Below are 24,631 nucleotides of genomic sequence, written 5' to 3'. Positions count from 1 at the left end.
AATAAAATTGGAATTAAGCTCATCTCCACAATGACCAGGAACCCATTATCAGTTGTTTTTTTAAGAAGTCATCTGGTTCACTAATGCCCTTTAGGAATGGAGATCTTCCATTCTTAGCTGGTTTGGCATAATTGTGACTCCTGAACCACAGCAATGTAATGAACTCTTAAATACCCTCTGAAATAACTTCTCAAAGCACATACTTGTATTACTTCACTACAAAGTTTGAAAGGAATGAAACCAGCTAGACCTCCCAGCATTGACATGAACATCTGCAATTTTGATAGCCAACCCTGCCCTTTTGACTCTCTTGAAGTTCTCCTTGTTGTAATCTGGGGACTAGTGCAAAATTTTGGAGAATCTCCTCACAGACTAATTTTTAAAAAAAGCATTCTAGCAAAGTTATATGTACAGAAATGTATCTTAACAGGCCACCTTTACTATCCCTGGGTATATGTTCTCCCCCTGACTGGGCAGACCTTCCAGAAATAGCATCATGTAGTCATATGAGCATGGTTAAGAGAGAGCCGACCTGAGAGTCCTCACCATTGACTTTGAACCCAATGAACATGAGGGGCATGGATAGGATAAATAGATAAAGTCTTTTCCCTGAGGTGTGGAGTCTAGAACTGGAAGGCATAGGTTTAGGGTGAGAGTGGAAAGGAAAAAACAGAGACCAAAGGGGCAGCTTTTCACACACAAGGTAGTACGTGTATGGAATGAGCTGCCAGAGGAAGTGGTGGAGGCTGATACGATTAGAGCATTTAAAAGGTATCTGGATGGGGAGATGAATAGGAAGGGTTTGGAAGGATATGGGCTGGATGCTGGCAACTGGGACTAGATTAGTTTGGGATATCTGGTTGGCATGGACGAATTGGATCGAAGAGTCTATTTCCGTGCTGTACATCTCAATGACTCAAAGAAATGTGTGCAGATTTGAAGCATGTGTTTACTTTGCTAGTCTTTAGCCAGGTTGATGACTTTCTATTGTTCATATTGCATCTGTGCTTTGACTAGACTTCAAGTTCAAAGTTCTTTTCCACCTCATGTGCAATAAGTCTTCATTTCTTCCAGCATCGCAATGTTAACTATATTTTTGTTTGTTCTGTGTGAAAAGTTAATTCTGTCACCACCAAATATCATTACTTAAGAACTGCTACTTCACCAGATTTCTCAGTCTAGAGTTGAGTGCACAAGACCAATGTCTCTGCACCAACTTTTCTTGACGGGGAATTGTGAAAATTAGTTGTTGGTTTCAATTCCAAAAATTGCCAATCTTAAATTGTTTGCACAGCCTATGTCGTGGAAAAACAACCCATTTTAATCAGAATTTCATAATAGATCCTCATTTATATTTAGTTCAATGTTTGTGGACTTCCAAGGTCAGAATGAATTATGGTGATCTATTCAAGTTTGTAGGTGAGAATTGGACACAAGTCTAATAAGCTATTGCACTGTTTTGCAAAAATTGATACTGCTTGCTATGTCATGAGTTACTTTCTGTATGTTTCAGTAGTTATGCTTTATGGAGAAATCTGTGGATTTACATTGTGCATTACTTTTCTTGAGAATTAACTAGGTTCTCTCCTGTGGAAAGTCCCTCAACTTGTATATGTGAAAAATTCTGTACAAGGCATTTGTTTTCATATGGACTGTGATAATTAATCCCTTCCAAGAATTCTATGTTTTGATTTGCAATGTAATTTTCATAGTTATAGTAGATGATTTCCATGTAGTAATACATAAGTAATTAAAGACCTCCAGAGTAGAAGAGTTTAATTTTTGTACTGGATTAGTGGTGCCGGAAGAGCACAGCAGTTCAGGCAGCATCCAACGAGCAGCGAAATCGACGTTTCGGGCAAAAGCCCTTCATCAGGAATAAAGGCAGTGAGCCTGAAGCATGGAGAGATAAGCTGGAGGAGGGTGGGCTTCAGGCTCACTGCCTTTATTCCTGATGAAGGGCTTTTGCCCGAAACATCGATTTCGCTGCTCGTTGGATGCTGCCTGAACTCCTGTGCTCTTCCGGCACCAATAATCCAGTATTTGGTTTTCAGCATCTGCAGTCATTGTTTTTACCTTGTTGATTTTAACCCTACTGCGAATCCTCTTGCAAGGATGCATGCCTTGAAGAAGTTTTCCTCCTCTCTCTACAAGAATCTCAGGGAGTCCCTCTCCCACTGCAACTCCCAGGTCATTTCCTCTGCTCTGAAGCTCTTCAACCATGTTGTGAACATCAATGTGGACTTCAACAGCTTCCTCATTTCCCCTTCCCCCACCTCATCCTAGTTTCAAACTTCCAGCTCAGTTACTGTCTCCTTGACTTGTCCAACCTGCCTATCTTCTTTTCCACCTATCCATTCCACCCTCTCCTTCTTGACCTATCACCTTCACCTCCTCCCCCACTCACCCATTGTACTCTCTGCTACTCTCTCCCCACCCCCACCCTCCTATAGCTTATCTCTCCATGCTTCAGGCTCACTGCCTTTATTCCTGATGAAGGGCTTTTGCCCGAAACGTCGATTTCGCTGCTCGTTGGATGCTGCCTGAACTGCTGTGCTCTTCCAGCACCACTAATCTAGTATTTGGTTTTCAGCATCTGCAGTCATTGTTTTTACCCAGTTTAATTTTTGTGTCTATATTTCCAATTCAAATGTGATACATTTACTCAGTTTGTGCTCAATATTTAGTAGTCAATTCAATTTCACGTTAGGATTGGAGACAACTAACAAAAGATCGCTGAATCATGACTAAAATGATTGGAGACTGTGACTGTTGTATAAAGAGAAATAAAATGTTTAATGTATTGTTGCATTTCTTCAAGTTGTCTCCTTTCATGGTGGTGAAAAATAGGATTATCTTTTCTCCCTGAACCCAAATCCATGCCATAAAAATTGCAAAGTAACTTAAAACCCTTTTGTGAAGTTAAGAATGAATTCTTGCATTGGAAATAATGGAATAATAAATGAATGAAAGAGAATCAGCTTGCTATGCACAGTTTCATATAGGTGGCTATGGACCTAGTGGAGGAGTGAGATCATCAGCCCTCTTATGTACTACATTGCGTTGAGATTAGATGAGATTCCCTACGGTGTGGAAACAGGCCCTTAGGCCCTAAACATCCACAATGACCCTCCGAAGAGTAACCCACCCAGACCCATTTCCCTCTGACTAATGCACCTAACACTAGGTGCAATTTACCATGGCCAGTTCACATGGTTTCCTCACCGTGGGAGGAAACCGGAGCATCTGGAGGAAACCCACGTAGACACGGGGAGAATGTGCAAACTCCACACAGACAGTCTGCCCAAGGTTGGAATCGAACCTGGGTCCCTGGCACTGAGAGGCAGCAGTGCCCACCACTCAGCCCTCGTGCCATCTGGTTGCACAGTGGGTTCAGCCTGATATGTGATGTTCTCTTGTTGTTGAATTGCTATTATTTTAATCTAATTATTTTGGGTGGGGGTGGGGTAAGAAGTATTTTCAGGTATACCAGTATGGATTCCCTTTGGTTTGTTGGTAGTTTTACATAGATTTGGATTGGGGTACTTGGGAGAGTGATACTGTCTGCTGACATGTCAGAGTAAAGACTATATCACAACGTAATATACTTAAATCAGGTTCCCTCCACAGTTTTGGTACTAAGCATGCATGTGCAATTTTATAAACGATAATTTTGAGATCTTGAAACATGATTCCTTTAATGCAGCCTAATCATGTTCAAATCCCAAAATCTGGGCTGTCAACGGGTAGATTTAACTATACCAATATTCCTTTTTTGTAATAAATGATGTACAGCACTATTAGTAATTTAATGAGACTTGTTGTATTTTTGTAATAGTTAATGGACAGCCACGACCATTGGAGTCTAATCAAGTTAAATATCTTCGTCGGGAACTAATAGAACTTCGGAATAAGGTGAACCGGCTGCTGGATAGCTTAGAGCCACCCGGTGAACCAGGTCTTTCTGCTAACATCCCTGAAACTGGTACGTAGAATTATTTGCGTTGTTTGTGCTTCTTTAAAGAAAATATCCTTTGTGTCAATATCTATAGCTGACAATCTGTGTGTTTTGTAAAAGCAGTACTTTATTCCTTTTTCTTTTCATTGAGTCCATTAACACAAGCCTTATGGAAATCTGAAATATTTGATGGTTTTTATGTACCTTTTGTATTGAGAGTCTCAGATCTGCAAACGCAATCATGACTTTAACACCGTATAAAGTAGCAATTGAAGAATATGGTTTTAGTGCCAAGCACCATATCTGAATTCATTCACTGCTTCACATCATTCTAACAACTTCATACCCTGATAAAATAATAACAGCAAAATTGTGAGATGCACAATTAGATTTACGTTTAAACTGTTATCCAAGTGAAGTAGAAAGGATTTTATTTTCAAATAAAATTTGTGCATGTTCAGAAGACATTCCAACATGTGGTAAGGTCAGTTTTATTTGATAGATTGTTTCTTCCCCTTCAAATCACCATAGCTGGTTCTGTTACTTTTACCAAGTCTACACAAACCTTCAGAGAAGTATTTTGAGAAATATGTCCTTGCAGTGTTAACATTCTTTTTGGAATGAAAGAATCTTCAAAATTGTTGCAATTAAATTGAGTAAATGGATTTGTTTTTTTTTTATTTCTGCAGCTTTGAAAAATAGTCATCCTTTCAGAACAATACTCTTCGATTCTTACTCTTAATATATATTGATTTTTGACAGCTGCATTATAGAACCTAAAATTAATTTAACTTGACTACTTTTTAAACAGTCAAAATGTGTGGCGATGGAAAATCACAGCAGGTCAGCCTGCATCCAAGGAGCAGGAGAATCGATATTTCGGGCATAAGCCCTTCATTAGGAATGCTGAAGAGCTTATGCTCATTCCTGATGAAGGGCTTATACCTGAAACGTCAATTCTCCTGCTCCTCGGATATTGCCTGACCTGCTGTGCTTTTCCACCGCTGCACATTTCAACTTGATCTCCAGCATCTGCAGTCCTCACTGTCTCTCACTTTTTAAACAGCAGAGGGAAAACATCTGTGTAGCTGTGCATTTTACCATACATTGTAATACAACGCAAATGAGCAGCATATCTAATTTTGTGGTTACCTTAAGCTTTAAATTAATCAATTTTTAAAAAAAATCTGTTTCAGTTATCAGTTAATCTGAAAATTATAATTTCCTTTAATAAAAGCCGTAATCATATCAACAAAAACTGATTTGCTTAAGCATATACTTCTGAAGAAATGCAAGGGTGCAGCAGAAAATGCTGCAAAACAGCATATCTAACCTTTGTAAAAGTTTTTCCGAAAGTTCACAAAAAAGGTTGCTAATTGAGCTTAAAGGATTAAAATGTCAAAGTATGTGTATGAAATCAGCTCAAGGATGGGAAGTAATATTTTGTTCTTGCTGTTGATGTCATAATGAGGAGTCATGCTGCTTCCAGGGTTGTCATTGTCAATTCTATGGATTCTAATTTATAATACTTACATTGAGTCAGAAACACTCTACCAGTACCAAATCAAGAGAGCAAATTAAACTTGAAAAAGCAGCCAATGACCTCCAAATAGAGTAAGTAGACAGAATGAGTACGAGGTGAAATTTAGTGCAGGTAAGTACAAGAATTGCATCTTTGGCTGGGAAAATGTAGTATACTTAAAAAAAAAAACTGGCTGCTATTAGTGCCTCTTGATGGTGCATGTCTTGGAAAGGGAAAAAACTGAATCTGGATGAGGAAGTTTAGCTACTTAGCATACCCAATTACTGTAAGGCCCAATTTAACAAACCATATCAAATGATGAGCTATATTGCACAAACAGTACTGCACTTTAACTTTAAGTTCTGCACTGCTGTGGTTGGATCACATATTTAGTAGTGTATCCAATGTGTTGTTCCTAAGACAAGACATGGTGGTGGAGTGTCAGCCACTGATTAAAAATAATTGGGTACTGGTGGAAGCCTGGGATAGCTTTTAGTTGGGATCTCTATTGCTTGGATGAGTATCTGATATGCAGTGATGACCAAATTATTTGTAAGTGGAGAGATGGGAGGAACAGAGGAAGTCTGTGAGGGAAACCAGAGATGTGACTTTAACCCAACATCTTTGCATCTACCTATCCAATGAGAGTTGGAGAGACGATAAAATTGATCTGACTATTTCAAATTAATCTCTGTTGAAAGGAGTGATATGATTGCAGTTAGGAGAATATTGGACAATCAGGACATTTGTTGGTATAAAACAAAGAACAATACAGCACAGAAACAGGCCCATCAGCCCTCGAAGCCTGTGCCAACACATTTTGCCCTTCCATACGAAAACTGTCTTCACTTACAGGATCCTGTTCCCTTCCTATTCGTGTGTTCATTCAGGTGCTGCTTGAATGCTGCCATTGTCTCTGCTTCCACCACCATCTCTGGCAGTACATTCCAAGCAGTCGTCATTTGTGTGAGAAACTTGCCTCACACATCTCTTTCAAACTGTCTCTCCCCCCCCCCCCCCCCACCGCACCTTGAATCTGTGTCCCCTAGTAATTGACCCCTCCACTATGGGAAAAAGCCTCATAGTTTCCACTCTGTCTATGCCATTTACAATCTTTTAAACTTCTATTAGTTCACCCCTCAACCTCCTGTGTACCAGTAAAAACAAACTCAGCCTATCCAAGCTTTTTTCATTGCTAAAATCCCCCATATCCGGCAACATCCTGGTAAACCTTCTCCAAAGCATCCACGTCCTTCTGGTAGTATGGTGACCAGAATTGTACACAATATTCCAAGTGTGGCCTCGAAGTTCTATACAGCTGCATTATAACTTGTCTTTCCTTACTCTCAATGTCCCTTCCAATGAAGGCAAACCAAACTATAGGCCTTTTTTACTACCTTATCTACCTGTGATGCCACCTTCTGTGATGGGCCTGCCCTTGACGTTCTAAAATACATCACCTCACATTTTTCTGGATTAAACTTCAAATGCCAATTTTCAGCCCATGCCTCCAACTTATCTATATCCTGTAGTATCCTCTGGCAATCCTCATCACTATCCGCAACTCCACCAATCTTTGTATCATCTGCAAATTCACTAATTAGACCAGCGACATTTTCCTCCAAATCATTTATGTAGATCATGAACACAGAGGTCCCAACACTCATCCCTGTGGAATGCCACTAGTCACAGTCCTCCATTCCAATAAAGATCCCTCCACTGCTATCCTCTGGCTCCTGTGACTAAGCTAGTTCTGTATCCAACTTGCCAGCTCACTCCTGATACCATGTGACTTCATCTTTTATGCCACGAGGGATCTTGACAAAGACTTTACTGAAGCCCATGTAGCCACCATCAACTGCTTTTCCCTCATCAATCATCTTCGTCACCTGCTAAAAAAAACTTGATTAAGGTAGTAAGGCATGTCCCTCCTGCCCCCAACACCACCACCACAAAACCATGCTGTCTATCGCTAATAAGTCCATTTGCTTTGAAATGCATATAGATCTTGTCCCTGAGAATCTTTTCCAATAATTATACCTACCACCAATGTGAGGCTCACAGTCCTGTAATTTCCAGGATTATCCCTGTTACCCTTCTTAAACAATAGAACAACTTTGGCTATTCTCCAGTCCTCTGATCCCTCACCTGTGGTCAAAGAGGATACAAAGATGTCTGTCAATGCTCCAGCAATTTGCTCTCTTGCCTCCCTCAATACTCTGGGATAGATCCCATCAGAACCCAGGGATTTTTCTACCTTAATACTTTTTAAGATGCAAAACACCTCTTCCTTTTAAATAGCACTTGGCTTAGAAATGCTCACTCGCTTCCCTGAGCTCATCCTCCACTAATTCCTTATTTTTGGTGAATGCCAACACACAGTATTTGTTTAGGACCTCATCTACCTCTTCTGACTCCATAAATAGATTCTCTCCTTTATCCTTGATTGGGCCAACCCTTTCCCTGACTATTCTCTTGCTTTTTATATCTGCGTAAAATACCTTGAGATTCTCCTTAATCCTGGTTACTAATGACTTTTCATGACCCCCTTTAGCCCTTCTAATTCCAAGCTGAAGTTCTATCCTACTTTCCTTATATACTTCAAGGGCTTCATCAGTTCCTATCCTCCGAGACCTTATGAATGTTTCCTTTCTCTTTTTGACCAAAGTCATAACATCCCTGGTCATTCAAGGTTCACGTAACTTGCCAAAGTTTTTTCTTTGTATTTTCAGAGACCTGTCCACATGTCCTTTCTTTGACATCGAAACAACCAATTATTGATTTTCCTTAGTGCTAAATAATGTATGTCTTTTTGCAAAGGCAAATGGGAAAACTATCTATGCTCTTTCAATATTTGAGTACCTTTGTTTTTTAAGTAAATAGTCAAAGCATCCTTTACATTTTGTGCTTTGTAACAGATGCAGTTGATGGAAGAGATGGAAAGCCTTTGGCACCAGACTCTACAATTAAACAACCAGTTCCTGTTAGTGCTGCCAGCATGTCTGCCTTTGATCCTTTAAAAAATCAAGATGAAATCAACAAGAATGTAATGTCATCATTTGGCCTAACTGAAGACCAGGTTTCAGGTGGGTTTATTGAATTAGATTTAGGGTGGTAATTAAAAACAAAATTTACATTATAATCCCAAAGTTTTGGCTTTACAAACATTAAGCCAGCTAAAGAAAATGATTTAAAAAAACTGCAAAATAATTTTCAAATTTAACTTTCATTGTATCGGATACTGAAAATATGTACAGGTAGTTCCTGGATAATGCATGTTCAGGCAATGTGATTTGACTCGAATGTCACTGAAGAATTGAGCAACAGTATTTTTGAGAATGCTAGCCTCTGTTTGCAGTAGTGTGATTCCAGTGGGGATTGGTTCATGCGCTTCATTCTGCCCCTGTGCCGATGTTGTGCTGAAATCTCCGCGCTATTCTGCACATACGCCAATGTCAGCCCTGGTCTTCGCGTCATATCACACATGTGCAATGTCCACCGTGGTCGTCTTGCCATACTGTGCATGCACCGATTGTCAGCCCTGGTCTTCATGTCATACTGCACGTGTGTGATGTCCACTGTGGTCGTCTTGCCGCACTGCACATGCACCAGTGTCAGCTGCCGATGGAGCAGCTTTCTGAGAGAGGTAGCAGCTTTCTTACATTCTTTAAGTGTAAAGTGTTAAATTTACTTTCGTTTCATTAATTATTTGGATTCCAACCTTCATTTCGGCTGTGCTGTACTTTGTTTTAGCCTTTTTTGGATGATTTTTGAGCGACTGTGAGTGATATTTTTTGCTGGTCTGCCCCCAGTCCCACTTTTCCCATTGGCCCAGTTGTTTATATTAAGCGGTTTTCTATTAAGCGAGCTTTCACTGGACCACAGCTACGGCATTCGAGGAGAACTACCTGTACTTTCTAAAAATATCTGTTTATTCTTGTAAAGTCTCTGTACCTTATTATTAGCTCTGTTACTTAGGGGCCAGCACCCTGTAAATCAGTTGCAAGTCCATGTCCCTCAGACAATATATTGTCTACACAACTGGAACTGTCTTTTTTTGTTCATATGTTTAGTTACTATACAGAAATTAAATAAACAAACCAAAGCCTAAGAATTATGAACTGTGAACATTTTTATTGATTGAACATATGGAGAGATTGTGCTGGAGAAGTACATATGGTCCTTGAATTTATAGTGCTGGAATTTTTATTTCTGTGGCAATAAAATTTATGTTGCATTGATGTTTGAATGGCCAGTTGATCTTGTGGCCTCAAATTCCACTGTGGAAAATTTGGATCAGTTGGTGTAATTGTTCACTTATTCTCACCCTTGCTGCTGCTTTTGTCTTGTGCAATTATTAAATTTGTCAGCTATGCCCCAAAAAACTGTTTGAGGGGATCTATGCCGAACCCCGAAATGGGATCAGGCAGAGGCTTTGCTGAAGTGCTGTCTAGAAACATTTGTTAAAAAAGATTCACAGCTGTCATTGTTTGCTGTGGGAAATGATCTGGAGGAGAATATGGTTAGTTCAGTCACAAAACTGACCAGATTAGTTTTAGGTACAATTGTGTGAAGGTTTTCAAGGTATCCAAAAGAAAACGAGGGAGTAAGACAAAATTTAGCAACTTACTTTGTAATTTACATGGGATACATGAAAAGGGTCTGACTGCCATAGATCATAGAACATAGAAAAGTACAGCACAGAACAGGTCCTTCAGCCCACGATGTTATGCCGAAGATTATTCCTAATCTAAAATAAAATAACCTAACCTACGCACCCTTCAATTCACGGCTGTCCATGTGCATGTCCAGCAGTCGCTTAAATGTCCCTAATGACTCTGCTTCCACCACCACTGCTGGCAATGCATTCGCAACTCTGTGGAAAGAACCTACCTCTGACGTCCCCTCTATACCTTCCTCCTAACACCTTAAAACTATGACCCCTCATGCCAGTCAATCCTGCCCTGGGGAAAAGTCTCTGGTTAACGATTCTATCCTTGCTCTCATTACCTTGTATACCTTGATCAGGTCACCTCTCTTCATTCTTCTCTCCTGAGAGAAAAGTCTGAGCTCACTCAACCTCTCTTCGTAAGATAAGCCTTCCAGTTCAGGCAGCATCCTGGTAAACCTTCTTTGCACCCTCTCCCAAGCCTCCATACTTCCCCTATGATAGGGCGACCAGAACTGGACACAATATTCCAAATGTGGTCTCAACGGGGTTTTGTAGAGCTGCAGCAAAACCTTGCGGATCTTAAACGTGATCCCCCTGTTAATGAAAGCCAAAACACCATATGCTTTCTTAACAACCCTATCTGCTTGGGTGGCAACTTTGAGGGATCTATGCATTTGAAGACCAAGATCCCTCTGTTCTTCCACACTGCCAAGAATCCTGTCTTTAATTTTATATTCAACATTCCAGTTTGGCCTTCCAAAATGCATCACTTCACATTTATCCAGGTTGAGCTCCATCTGCCATTTCTCAGCCCAGCTCTTCATCCTGTCTGTGTTGTGTTGCAGCCTGCAGTAGCCCTCTATACTATCAGCGGTACCTCCAACCTTTGTGTCATCTGCAAATTTACTTAACCAATCCTCAACTTCTTCATCCAAGTCGTTTATAAAAACTACAAAGAGCAGAGGCCCAAGAACAGACCCCTGTAGGATCAGTCACCACTGACCTCCGGGCAGAATACTTTCCATCTACAACCACTCTCTGTCTTCTGTCAGCCAACCAATTCTGAATCCAGACAGCCAAATCTCCCTGTATCCCATACCTCCTGACTTTATGAATGAACCTACCATGGGGAACCTTATCAAATGCCTTGTTGAAGACCATATCCACTGCTCGACCTTTGTCAACCTGTCTCGTCACCTCCTCAAAGAACTCCATAAGATTAGTGAGTCATGACTTACCCCTCCCAAGGCCATGCTGAGTGCCTTTAATCATGCTATGTTTTTCGAAATAGTCATAAATCCTATCTCTCAGAATTCTTGCCAAAACCTTGCTGACAACAGATGTAAGACTAACTATGCCAGGGATTTCCCTATTCCCCTTCTTGAAAAGAGGAACAACATTTGCCTCCCTCCAATCCTCCAGTACAACTTCTGTGGAGAGTGAGGAAGCAAAGATCTTCGCCAAAGGCTTAGCAACCTCCTTTCTCGCTTCCCAGAGCAACCTAGTGGGTGGCACGGTGGTGCAGTGGTTAGCACTGTTGCCTCACAGTGCCAGAGACCTGGTTCAATTCCCACCTCAAGCGACTGACTGACTGTATGGAGTTTGCACATTCTCCCTATGTCTGCGTGAGTTTCCTCCGGGTGCTCCGGTTTCCTCCCACAGTCCAAAAACTGTGCAGGTTAGATGAATTGGCCATGCTAAATTGCCCGTAGTGTTAGGTACAGGGGTAAATGTAGGGGAATGGGTCTGGGTGAGTTGCACTTCGGCGGGTCGGTGTGGACTTGTTGGGCCGAAGGGCCTGTTTCCATACTGTAAGTAATCTAATCTAATCTTAAATGTCCTGGGGTCTTGTCAATCTTAATATTTACCAAAATTTCCAACTCATCACCTTCATCATTCTTGATCTGTTTAAGCCTATTTCCCAGCTTCTCAAAGTTCTCATTTACAACAAGGTCCCTTTCCTTAGTGAAAACTGAAGCAAAAACCTCACATAGGGCTTCCCCTATCTGCTCAGATTCTACACACAAGTTCCCTATGCTATCCCTGACCGGGCCTACCTTCTCCTTGATTGTTCTCTTATTCCTTATGTATGAGTAAAATGCCTTTGGGTTCTCCTTAATCCTTCCTACCAAGCCTTTTTCGTGCCCCCTCCTGGCTCTCCTCAGTCCATTTCTGAGCTCCTTTCCAGCAAACCTGTAATCCTAGATCCTTGCTTCCTCCACTTTATGTAAATTGCCTTCTTCCTTTTGACAAGAAGCTCCTCTGTTCTCGTCATCCAAGGCACCTTAATCTTACCCCTTCTTGCTTGTTTCCGAGGAACACATTTGTGCATCACTCGCAACAACTGCTTCTTAAACCGTCTCCACACGTGTGTTGTGCACTTTCTGTGGAACAATTGCTCCCAATCTGTACTTCCCAACTCTTGTCTGGTAGCGTCATAATTTCCTTTTCCCCAGTTAAATATCTTTCTATGGTAACTGTTCCTTTCCCTCTCTTAAGGCTATGGTAAATGTGAGGCAGTTATGGTCACTGTCACCAAAGTGTTCTCCCACCACGAGATCTGACACCGTCCTGGCTCATTGCAGAGCACCAAATCCAAATGGCCTCTCCCCTCATTGGCCTGTCTGCATACTAAGTAAGGACACCCTCCTGAACATACCTGACAAAAACTGGTCCATCCAAACCATCTGCACTAGAGGTTCCAGTCAATATTGGGAAAGTTAAAGTTGCCCTTAACAACAACGTGGCTTCATCTGCATTTTTCCAAAATCTGCTTGCCTATGAGTTCTTCGATCTCCCTACTGCTATTAAGGGGTCAGTAGAAAACCCCCATGAGGTGGCTGCTCCTTTGCTGGTCCTAACTTCCACCCCCATACTCAGCAAACAGATCTCCCTTGACAACCTTCCTTTCTGTAGCTGTGATGCACTCTCTGATTAGCAATGCTACACCCTCCCTGGTCTTTTTAAATGTTCTAAACCCTGGAACATCTAGCAATCATTCCTGCCCCTGTGAAACCCATGTCTCCGTTATGGCCACAACATCAACTTGTTAGCCATGTGCTAGCAAGTTACCTGACAATAATAAAACAAAGACTCGGGAACGCTGAAAATCTGAAACAAAACAGAAATAGCTGGAGAAACTCAGGGCTGGCAACATCAAACCTTCTGAAGAAGAGTCACTGAACCAGTAATGTTAACTTTGCTGCTAGACTTTGAGTTTCTCTTACAATTTCTGTTTTTGTACCGAAAAATAATGATCTTTTTCATTCTTGCCGTTTTTAAGTAGCATCTGGGAGCTCCGAGCAAATGAGGGGAGCCAAATTGTTCGTTTTTTTTAGGGAGTTTGATGCTGTTTTGCTGATACTTGTTCTATTACCTATGATGCTAGTTTATTTTCATTGACGTTATCAAAAGTTAAATTGGTGACTTTGAATATTTGAGCTTCAAATTTAACTCTGAAAAATGATAGAGTTTAGCACAGCAAGTTAGTGCAATGTTGAACTTCTGATGTAAAAATTGAAAATGTTGGAAAGAAGTATCAGGTCTGGCAGAATCTGTGGAAAGAAGAATTATTTTATGATTTTAAACGTATTTTGAAGTTTCTTTTCATTAAATTGATATTACTAATCATGGCTCAGAGAAGGAGAAGCACAAAATACCTAGAATTAGAAAGTAAGATAGGAAATTTCTGACAAAGTGGGCTACTCTCCTCCCTCTGGCATTGTCTCCGTTTGGTCCCCTCCTGTTGAGTCTTAACTTTCTGCACTGTACACCCAAGATAATTATCTACCATACATACTTGAATAAACACATTTTTTTGAATACTTTTCAAGGTTAAATTTATGTGGTCGACTATTGAGGGGCTGAAATTCATGACAGCCAAAATTTATACCGTATCATTAGCAGAAGCCCAATTGGTCTCTAAAAGAATAATAGGAAAAAAACGAATTGTGGTAATTCTGAAAACCCGGAGTGGAACACAACAGCCAGTGGACTGGAAGACCGGCACACTGACTCATAAACATTGATCTGTTATCTGTGAAGAATTACGGTCGACTTTTACACGAGATCTATGGAAAATTCCAGGTTATTTGGCCAAAAATAGGGGGTCGACTTTTGCATGAGATCAACTATTACACAAGTACGTATGGTAGTTCCTTATTGCAATATCTTTACTGCTTTCCACCCATTCACTCTGCGCCAAATAACTTGGTGATTTCAATCTCCATCTGAATTTGCTTTGGTCTCTTTGAGTTCACTATTGTCTTGTGTTTCCATAATTTTTCCCTCTATGAATGCTGCCACTCATAATTACTGCCATCACCTCAATTTTGCTACCTGTATGATTTCTCTGTTATTGCTGCATCAATCATGAATAAGCCTTATTTGATCACTTTGTTGGATTGCTCAGTACTGTCATCGTCCTTATAACTATATTTGTTTCAGTGTCTACTCCTGAAAGAAAATCTTTCCCGTTACTCACTTGAAAACTTAGAACATAGAACATAGAACATAGAACAATACAGCGCAGTACAGGCCCTTCGGCCCTCGATGTTGCGCCGATCAAAGCCCACCTAACCTACACTAACCCACTATCCTCCATATACCTATCCAATGCCCGCTTAAATACCCATAAAGAGGGAGAGTCCACTACTGCTACTGGCAGGGCATTCCATGATCTTACGACTCGCTGAGTGAAGAACCTACCCCTAACATCAGTCCTATATCTACCCCCCCTTAATTTAAAGCTATGCCCCCTTGTAATAGCTGACTCCATACGCGGAAAAAGGTTCTCACTGTCAACCCTATCTAACCCCCTAATCATCTTGTACACCTCTATCAAATCACCCCTAAACCTTCTTTTCTCCAAAGAAAACAACCCCAAGTGCCTCAGCCTTTCCTCATAGGATCTTCCTACCATACCAGGCAACATCCTGGTAAACCTCCTCTGCACCCGTTCCAGTGCCTCCACATCCTTCCTATAGTATGGCGACCAAAACTGCACACAATATTCCAGAAGCGGCCGCACCAGAGTCTTATACAACTGCAGCATGACCTCAGGACTCCGGAACTCAATTCCTCTACCAATAAAAGCCAGTACGCCATATGCCTTCTTCACTGCACTATTTACCTGGGTGGCAACTTTCAGAGATCTGTGTACATGGACACCAAGATCCCTCTGCTCTTCCACACTACCAAGTAGTCTACCATTAGCCCAGTAATCCATCTTTTTATTACTCTTACCAAAGTGAATCACTTCACACTTAGCTACATTGAACTCCATTTGCCACCTTTCTGCCCAGCTCTGCAGCTTCTCTATATCCCGCTGTAACCTGCCATATCCTTCCTCACTTGCAACAATCTAGCATCTGCAGCTACCAGTCTAGTCGGTCAACCACCATTTATCACAGTTAAACTCTTTGCTTTCATGTTAGTCATTCTCCTTGATAGATTTGCTCCCATAAGTCCAAGACACGCAGATTGAAATATTTCTGGTGCTCACTTGATATGCCATTCATCATCTCGTCTTGCTGGGTCACATCAGGCATTATTTGGGGGAAAGAAGTGCTGGAGAAACTCGGCAGGTTTGGCAGTTCCTGTGAACAGAGAAACAGGGTTAGTGTTTCAATTCAGTTTGACTCTGGAACTGAAGTAAACTGGAAAATGCTAGGTTTTATACTTTTTTATGAATCTTCTCGTTTCCATTTATATCGATTTTTCATTCTTTATCTTTCCTTTATCACCATTATCACTCTCTTTGTCTTTTGCTTGGGATTACCTAAAATATATCCCATTTGCTCAACCCCTGTCTCCCGCTCAGTCAACAGCATAAAAAATCGTGTTCCTAGACTGATTACTTCCACTCCTAATATACCTCACCTCCAGCTGTACGTTAGAGTTAGTCTGACCTCAGTGGTGGGAAAGATGCTGGAGTCTATTATAAAGGATGAAATTACAGCACATCTGGATAGTAGTAACAGGATAGGACAGAGTCAGCATGGATTTATGAAGGGGAAATCATGCTTGACTAATCTTCTTGAATTTTTTGAGGATGTAACTCTGAAGATGGACGAGGGAGATCCAGTACTTGTAGTGTACCTGGACTTTCAGAAAGCTTTTGATAAAGTCCCACACAGGAGGTTAGTGAGTAAAATTAGGGCGCACGGTATTGGGGGCAAAGTACTAGATTGGATTGAAAATTGGTTGGCTGATAGGAAACAAAGGGTAGTGATAAACTGCTCCATTTCGGAATGGCAGGCAGTGACCAGTGGGGTACCGCAGGGATCCGTGCTGGGACTGCAGCTTTTTACAATATATGTTAATGATATAGAAGATGGTATCAGCAATAACATTAGCAAATTTGCTGATGATACAAAGCTGGGTAGCAGGGTGAAATGTGATGAGAATGTTAGGAGATTACAGGGTGACCTGGACAAGTTAGGTGAGTGGGCAGATACATGGCAGATGCAGTTTAATGTGGATAAATGTATGGTTATCCACTTTGGTGGCAAGAACAGGAAGGCAGGTTACTACCTAAATGGAATCCATTTAGGTAAAGGGGCAGTACAGAGAGATCTGGGTGTTCTTGTACACCAGTCGATGAAGGCAAGCATGCAGGTACAGCAGGTAGTGAAGAAGGCTAATAACATGCTGGCCTTCATAACAAGAGGGATTGAGTATAGAAGCAAAGAGGTTCTTCTGCAGCTGTACAGGACCCTGGTGAGACCACACCTGGAGTACTGTGTGCAGTTCTGGTCTCCAAATTTGAGGAAAGACATTCTGGCTATTGAGGGAGTGCAGCGTAGGTTCACGAGGTCAATTCCTGGAATGGCAAGATTACCTTACACTGAAAGACTGAAGCGACTGGGCTTGTATACCCTTGCATTTAGAAGACTGAGAGGGGATCTGCTTGAGACATATAAGATTATGAAAGGATTGGACATTCTGGCAGCAGGAAACATGTTTCCGCTGATGGGTGAGAGCCGAACCAGAAGACACAGCTTAAAAATACAGGGTAGACCATTTAGGACCGAGATGAGGAGAAACCTCTTCACCCAGAGAGTGGTGGCTGTGTGGAATGCTCTTCCCCAGAGGGCAGTGGAGGCCCAGTCTCTGGATTCATTTAAGAAAGAGTTGGATAGAGCTCTCAAAGCTTGTGCAATCAAGGGTTATGGAGATAAGGCAGGAAGAGGATACTGATGAGGAATGATCAGCCATGATCATATTGAATGGCGGTGCAGGCTCGAAGGGCTGAATGGCCTACTCCTGCACCTATTGTCTATTGTCTCATCCAGAGGTGTCTAGTTACCTCAATTCTAGACCACTCAAATCATCATACCAAAGTAAATTTTAGGAGTGACCAAACAGAAAATGTGGAATTGTCATTTTGACTGGTGAGGAAGCGAGAAGGTGAGGCAATGAAGCCTTGTGGGGCAACAAAGCATTTACCAGGCAAAAAGAGAGCTTGTCAACAAAGGAATGGCGAACTGGGAACCATGAAGAATGAAGTAAAACTGTCATGACCCAAATGGGAAGAGCCCTCTGGAGATCCAGCTCAACTATTTCATGAATCATCGCAAATATAAACTTTACCAATTTAACCACTAGGATGCTTAATTTTCCGCTACCCCCAAATGGACCCCACCACCAGAGACATATTTCCCTCCCCACCGCTTTCTGCAAAGACCGTTCCCTCCATGACGACCTAGTCAGGTCCACGTCCCCCAACAAACCACCCTCCCGTCCTGGCACCCTCCCTTGCCATCGCAGGAATTGCAAAACCTCCTCCCTCGCCACCATCCAAGGCCCCAAAGGAGCCTTCCACATCCATCAAAGGTTCTTGCACGTCCACCGTCATTTATTGTATCCATTGCTCCCGATGCGGTCTCCTCTACATTGGGAAGAGTGGAAGCCTCCTCGCAGAGCCCTTCAGGGAACATCTCCAGGACATCCGCACCAATCAACCCCACCACCCTGTGGCCCAACATTTCAACTCTCACTCCCATTCTGCTGAGGACATGCAGGTCCTGGGCCGCCTCCACTGCCACTCCCTCACCACCTGACGCCTGGAGGAAGAACGTCAGACCTTCTGCCTGGGAACACTTCAACCCCAGGAAATCAATGTTGACTTCACCAGTTTCGTCTTCTTCCTCCACCCCCCCCACCTTACCTCAGTTCCAGCCTTCCAGCTCTGCACTGTCCTCATGATCAGTCCTACCTGCCAATCTCCCTTCCCACCTATCCACTCCACCCTCCTCTCTGACCTATCACCTCCATCCCCACCCCCCCTTTCACCTATTGTACTCTTTACTACCTTCCCCCACCCTCCTCTCTGACCTATCACCTCCACCCCCACCCCCGTTCACCTATTGTACTCTTTGCTACCTTCTCCCCAACCCCCCACCTCCCATTTATCTCCTCCCTGGAGGCTTCCTGCCTCTGTTCCTGATGAAGGGCTTTTGCCTGTAACGTTGATTTTCCTGCTCCTCAGATACTGCCTGATTTGCTGTGCTTTTCCAGCACCACTCTAATCTAGACTCTGGTTTCCTGCTTCTGCAGTTCTCGCTTTTGCTTGCTTAATTTTCCTATCTGATGCAATAAAGTAAAGTACATCACGTTTTATCATTAATCAAGGAAAGGAAAAGCTTTTTTATTATTATAATGAACATCCCTTTAACATGTAGCAGAATTGGTTATTAATTACTGACCAGCAAACCTAAACTATACCCCTTTTAAGTGCAAACATATATACCTTCATTCGCAAAGTACAATGGACAAGATGGAATGGTTTTGCAGGAATCACGTGGGTGACAATTATTTGCAAGAAACAAAATCTAGGGATCAAGAGTCCAAACACCAAAGGAATAATGGTGCTGAGAGAGACCTAACTTCTTTGCTGGCTTGTGAAGGTCTGAATGTAATTGCACCCTCAAGTCTGATGAACTGCAAATTAGAGATAATCCAAAAGCTGTTGCTGGACAGATCTTCATTTAACTCGGAGACCTGATGCTAGCATATCCCACAAAAATATCAAATCCAGTTGCAGCATTAAAGTCCATCTGTCATTTCTCTGCCTAATTTTCCAACTGATCTATGTCCTGTTGTATCCTTTAACAACCTTACTCACTATCTATAATACTGTCAATTTTCATGACGTCTGCAAATTTACTAATCACTGTTTTGATTCTGAATTTGTTGATGAGCGGTGCTTAACATTACAAACCTGTCTCATGATTTAGGGATAATAAACATTAGACTCAAATTTGGAATCCGGAAATCCTCAGCAAAGCCACTAGTTGGGAGTTTTAAAAGTGTCAGTCTGTTTTTTAAAAACAAATTTTTCCATGTGCTAGCAGAGTTTTGTGATTGGAATATATTTGAGGCTATTGTTTCAGTCACATTTTGGCTTTTGTCGGTCAGTGATCAACTTAAGCCCTCAAATTGTTTTCTATCTGCTGAATTTATTTGCAGGAAAACGTGTACAAAGTGATCAAGTTTTGACCTTTGTAATATTTATTTGTTTTGCGCTGTCTACATGTCCTTATCAGACAAAAGCGACAATGGAAAGTAGGTTTCCTGAAACACAACAAAGATCCTTTATCGATCATTCGTTCTGAACATTGGAGTGTTTTGGTTTTCGTAAATGTCAATTAATGGTGCCATTGTGGGGAAAGAGAAGCTGAGTCAAATGGAATGAAAGCATGGATGTCCCAGCTTCAACTCAATTTCTTTGATAGTCTGAATCTAAAGTCTGTAGTACGTGGATTTATTTTGAATTGTGTTTAATATTGGCATGTTGCAAAGAAGAAGTAGGTCAGGCTATTTCACAAATACTTTAGTGGATGTCTTGGCACATATACCTTCTAGTACTTAAGCAGACATAGAGAATATTCCATTACACTGCTGCATTGTGCCTTGTTGATGCTGGAGAGTGTGTGGGGCATTTGGAGGTGAGTTGCATGGCACTAAAATCATAGCCTCTGACCTGCTTTTGTAATCCAATACTATTTCCAATCAAGGTCACCCCAGGATATTGCTAATGGGGGACTTGGTTATGGTAGTGCCATTGAAAATTGTGGGAAGATGGTTCGATTTTGCTTATTGGAGAGGATTTTTCTTGGCATCTATGAGGTGCCGTGATCTTGCCCTTACTAGCCTAGGCCTTTAGCAAATAGTGCTGAACATTTTGCTATCATCATTGAACATCTCCTCCAATGGTCATTGAAGATGGTTGAGCCTAGGGCACTGCATCTCCTCAAGTGATGTTTTAGAAGTGCGATAATTGACTTATAAAACTACAGCCATCTTTCCTGTGCTAGATATGACTCTTAACAAGTAGAAAATTTTCCCCTTTTAAATTCTGTGTTGCTGGGCCTGTTTGATATTACTTTCTCAAATGCTGCCTTGGTGTTGAACACTGCCATTCTAACCTTAGCTACAGGGCTTAGTTGTTTAATTCGTGTTTGGGCCAAGACAGTAATGAGGTCAGGAGGTGTGTGACCCTGGAAGAAACCTCGCTACCTGTCATTGAAAAAGTTATAACTGAGCAAGTACTGCTAGATCTCACCCTTGATGATCACTTTAATGATCGAGCGTAGATTAATGGGGTGGTGAATGACTAGGTTGGATTCTGCTTTTTGCAATTGCGTTTTTCAGTCTGAATTAGTGCTGTTAGTCGTTTCTGTAACATGCTATCCAGTTGACTTAAGTATATTGTCATAACCATTGATGGGTTCATTGCAGATTCTCTCACACAAGGAAGTACCATTTCCACATGCACTTGGTCAATTCCCGTCAGGACCATTTATATTTCACTAAAGTCACCTCTAACTCTTTTAAACTCCGAAAGATTTAGGCCTAGCGGGTCTAGCCTTTGCTAACAAGGCAAATTGTTAATTCTAGGTTTTAATACAGTAAACCTTCTCTGATCGATTTCCACCGCAATAACATCCTTTTGTAATTATGGTGACCAGTATAGTACACAGTACTTCAGAAGTGGTTCTACCAATGCTCTGTATAATTGAATCGTAACCTCCCGACTTTTGCATTCAATTCATCCTGTAGTAGCATGCAATATTGTATTAGCTTTCCAGATTACTTCTGGTGCTTGCACACTAACAATCTATGATTCATACATTTCATTTAGAAGTTAACTGTGATCAACTTTGTCTTAACTTTTACTTTTTTTCTTCCTTTCTATGACTTATGTCATCAATACAGGTGTCGTGGTATGGCAACTTATAAAACGTTTCACTTTTTTTTGTAAAAGTACATTTGACAATACATTGCTATTCTATTCATGTGACGAGGGGATTCTGATCACTCTTTTAACCTGTTGTTAGTCACAATTAATATTTTTTATTATTTAAAATGTAGTCATCATGTCCATTTCAAGCAAATGAAGAAGCCAGTAACCAAGATTTTATTTAGAGAAAGAGGAGTTTTATTTTCTGATTTAAAAAAAAATAAAAATGCTATGCATTAAACATCAGCGCAAACATGGGTATTAAATTTGAAAGGCACAGTGTCTGGTACAGACATGGAGCAATAAGACAGTGTGGAAGTCTTTAGAGTTACTGAGGTTTTAGACACTGAGGCTGCAGTTGAATAATTGTTGAATTGCATTTGTAATAGTAGCAGATTCTGTAGATATTTTTGAATCTCATTGAATGGTTGTTTTTCCAATTTGCTTTATCGTTGGGCACTGTTTTCTTCAAGTTGATGGAAAACCAGGCAGAGAGAGAGAACACGCCTTTCAGGTGCTTTTATGAATCAGTGTTCTTCTCAATGCTCTGCTGAAGACAATATGTTTTATGGATTCTTTCCAAGCTCACCAACTGGCAGACTAGCCTTTCACCTCCCAGAAGGTGAATTTATTATTCTGTGTGAATTAACCATTTGAAGAAAATTTCTTGATGCTCAGTTGCCTTGTTTGCTGTCTTTAGAAATGGAAATTTCCGTGAAGACGACTGTTTATTCCACAGTGTGAATCTTTCCTCAATCTATGGTCATTCTAGAACCATATTTCTTTTTTCCCTTTCAGAAACCATTTCAGTCCATTGAAAGATCTTGGGTGTAACAGACATCAGTGTTATACATTCTTAAGCGAAATAGCTATGCAGAGCTGATTTTTTAATAGCCTTTGCAGAAATCATCTTTTAGAAAATATTAAGGGCAAAATAATGGGCTGTTCCCACAGCGAGTATTCGTCTGATCTTCTGAGAGGCTGCAAGAAAATCATGCTTTGGGCCCAGTGACATGTCATTGGCTTATTATAACAATGGACCATAACAATAAAGTTATTCTGGCTTTCATGCCGTTAATTAATGGCAAGCAGAGTTAGGGCCAGAAAAGACTCCAAGAGGCAGCTCTTCAACTCTTCTAGTTAGCTTCTGTTTTCTTGTTGGATTAGGAGTGTTCCTTTGAGCGGTACAAAGAGCTTAGGCTTATTAACCCCTAGTTCCCAGTTTACTGACTTTCTTGAAATCTACCTCCTTGCAGTTTGTGTGTGCTGGAAATATTCATTTGTTCAATGGTGATGACTTCCTATTACCTCACATTGTACCCTCTTGACTAGTTGCTGTTACTAAATCCTGTTGAAAGGACAACTGACTGTGGGCAAGTAGAAGACTTGGGAGTTAACATTGCTTAAGCTTTTCATTGTTGCGGTCAGGATTATTTGCTATACAGTTCAACCTATGCCTTCCAGTTCCAATATGTAGTTGAAATTTGAATTTGGAACTGTTATCTCTTTGCACATGAAACTGATGCAGAAATATATATGTTGTATTCAAGGACTGCACATTGAAAAATGAGAGCGTTTTGCAGTCTGTTGGTGTGCACATGTCTAAGGGTGAATATAATATGTAAATTCTGCCACCTTATTGCCAAGTGATATTCATATACTGTTTGTGTGTGACATAGCGTCATAGAGATGTACAGCATGGAAACAGACCCTTCAGTCCAACCTGTCCATGCCGACCAGATATCCCAGCCCAATCTAGTCCCACCTGCTAGCACCCGGCCCTTATCCCTCCAAACCCTTCCTATTCATATACCCATCCTAATGCCTCTTAAATGTTGCAATTGTACCAGCCTCCACCACTTCCTCTGGCAGCTCATTCTATACAGGTACCACCCTCTGCGTGAAAAAGTTGCCCCTTAGGTCTCTTTTATATCTTTCCCCTCTCACCCTAAACCTATGCCCTCTAGTTCTGGACTCCCCTACCCCAGGGAAAAGACTTTGTCTGTTTACCCTATCCATGCCCCTCATAATTTTGTAAATCTCTATAAGGTCACCCCTCAGCCTCCGACACTCCAGGGAAAACAGCCCCAGCCTGTTCAGCCTCTCTTTATTGCTCAGATCCTCCACCCTGGCAACATCCTTGTAAATCTTTTCTGAACTCTTTCAAGTTTCGCAACATCCTTCCGATAGGAAGGAGACCAGAATTGCACGCAATATTCCAACAGTGGCCTAACCAATGTCCTGTTCAGCCGCAACATGACCTCCCAACACCTGTACTCCATACTCTGACCAATAAAAGAAAACATACCAAACGCCGCCTTCATTATCCTATCGACCTGCGATTCCACTTTCAAGGAGCTATAGAGATTGCACTCCACTGAAATAAATGAAGAGGGCACGCTGTTGATCTCGTACCCCACCACTTTAAGTGATTATTATGATGGTTGTGCAGCCCTTCCATGAGGCTTTTCCAGGCTTGCAGGCGCACTAGCAATTTCCTCATTCAGGGACCTTACCTTAAAATGGATTTTGATGGCAATAGATTTCTATTGGATTGGTTCATGATTATGCTTGGCAAAATCCTGTCGTAGTTTTAGATTTGTATTGCTGACCAGGAAACATTTTTGTTCTTATACCTTGCCTTTAGTCATATAGGAAGGATTGAAAGGCTGATAACTGAACTGCTTAGCCACATCATGAATGCACTTACCATGGCTAGCAAGTCATTAAGTGGAACCTGGAGCCACTGGCTCAGAGGAAGGTATGCTATCACTGTGCCACAGGACCTCGTTCTGTTACTACAAAACTAAAAAATACATTGTTTTATTTGGTGAGCTTTCATTCTACTGAGGAATCTTCCAGCCATCGTATCCAGCAATTGTTTATGAAAACTTTGCTCGTGTTTTTGCACGTTCAGCAACTTCTTCCAAAACAGCTGAGCTATTCTACAGCATTTTAAAACAACACTCAAATTCTAAATAAAATGACTCACAAAACACTTTATTTAAAGATAGTTATTTTGTCCAAATCCCAATATTATTGCACTTTTGCCAGAAATGGTCTGTTGTTGCTTTGGATTTAAGTTTCATTGCAATCTGTCCATTAATTCTTGCATGTATTGTTTACAAGCTACTAAACAGGATAAAAATGTTACCTCCACCCACCCTTAGCTGAGCTATCAAGGGATGGCAAGGGGAGGGAGACCGGAAAAGGAAAGAAAAATCATTTCACAAT

At 41.3% G+C, this 24,631-nt stretch overlaps 1 protein-coding gene across 1 annotated transcript in view; it reads left to right on the top strand.

Moving 5' to 3' along the window:
- The window catches only part of tfg (trafficking from ER to golgi regulator), a 120,868-nt gene that overhangs the window by 48,140 nt on the left and 48,097 nt on the right, over nucleotides 1-24,631 (top strand). Inside the window, exons 4-5 of the mRNA XM_072585417.1 lie at nucleotides 3,839-3,985; nucleotides 8,399-8,566. Of these exons, the coding sequence (XP_072441518.1) occupies nucleotides 3,839-3,985; nucleotides 8,399-8,566 (315 nt within the window). The remainder of the gene's footprint in view (nucleotides 1-3,838; nucleotides 3,986-8,398; nucleotides 8,567-24,631) is intronic.

The sequence above is a fragment of the Chiloscyllium punctatum genome, chromosome 15, assembly GCF_047496795.1.
Source record: "Chiloscyllium punctatum isolate Juve2018m chromosome 15, sChiPun1.3, whole genome shotgun sequence".
Lineage (NCBI taxonomy): Eukaryota > Metazoa > Chordata > Chondrichthyes > Orectolobiformes > Hemiscylliidae > Chiloscyllium > Chiloscyllium punctatum.
The sequence above is the reverse complement of the archived record's forward strand: the minus strand, read 5'-3'. Positions and strand labels throughout refer to the sequence as shown.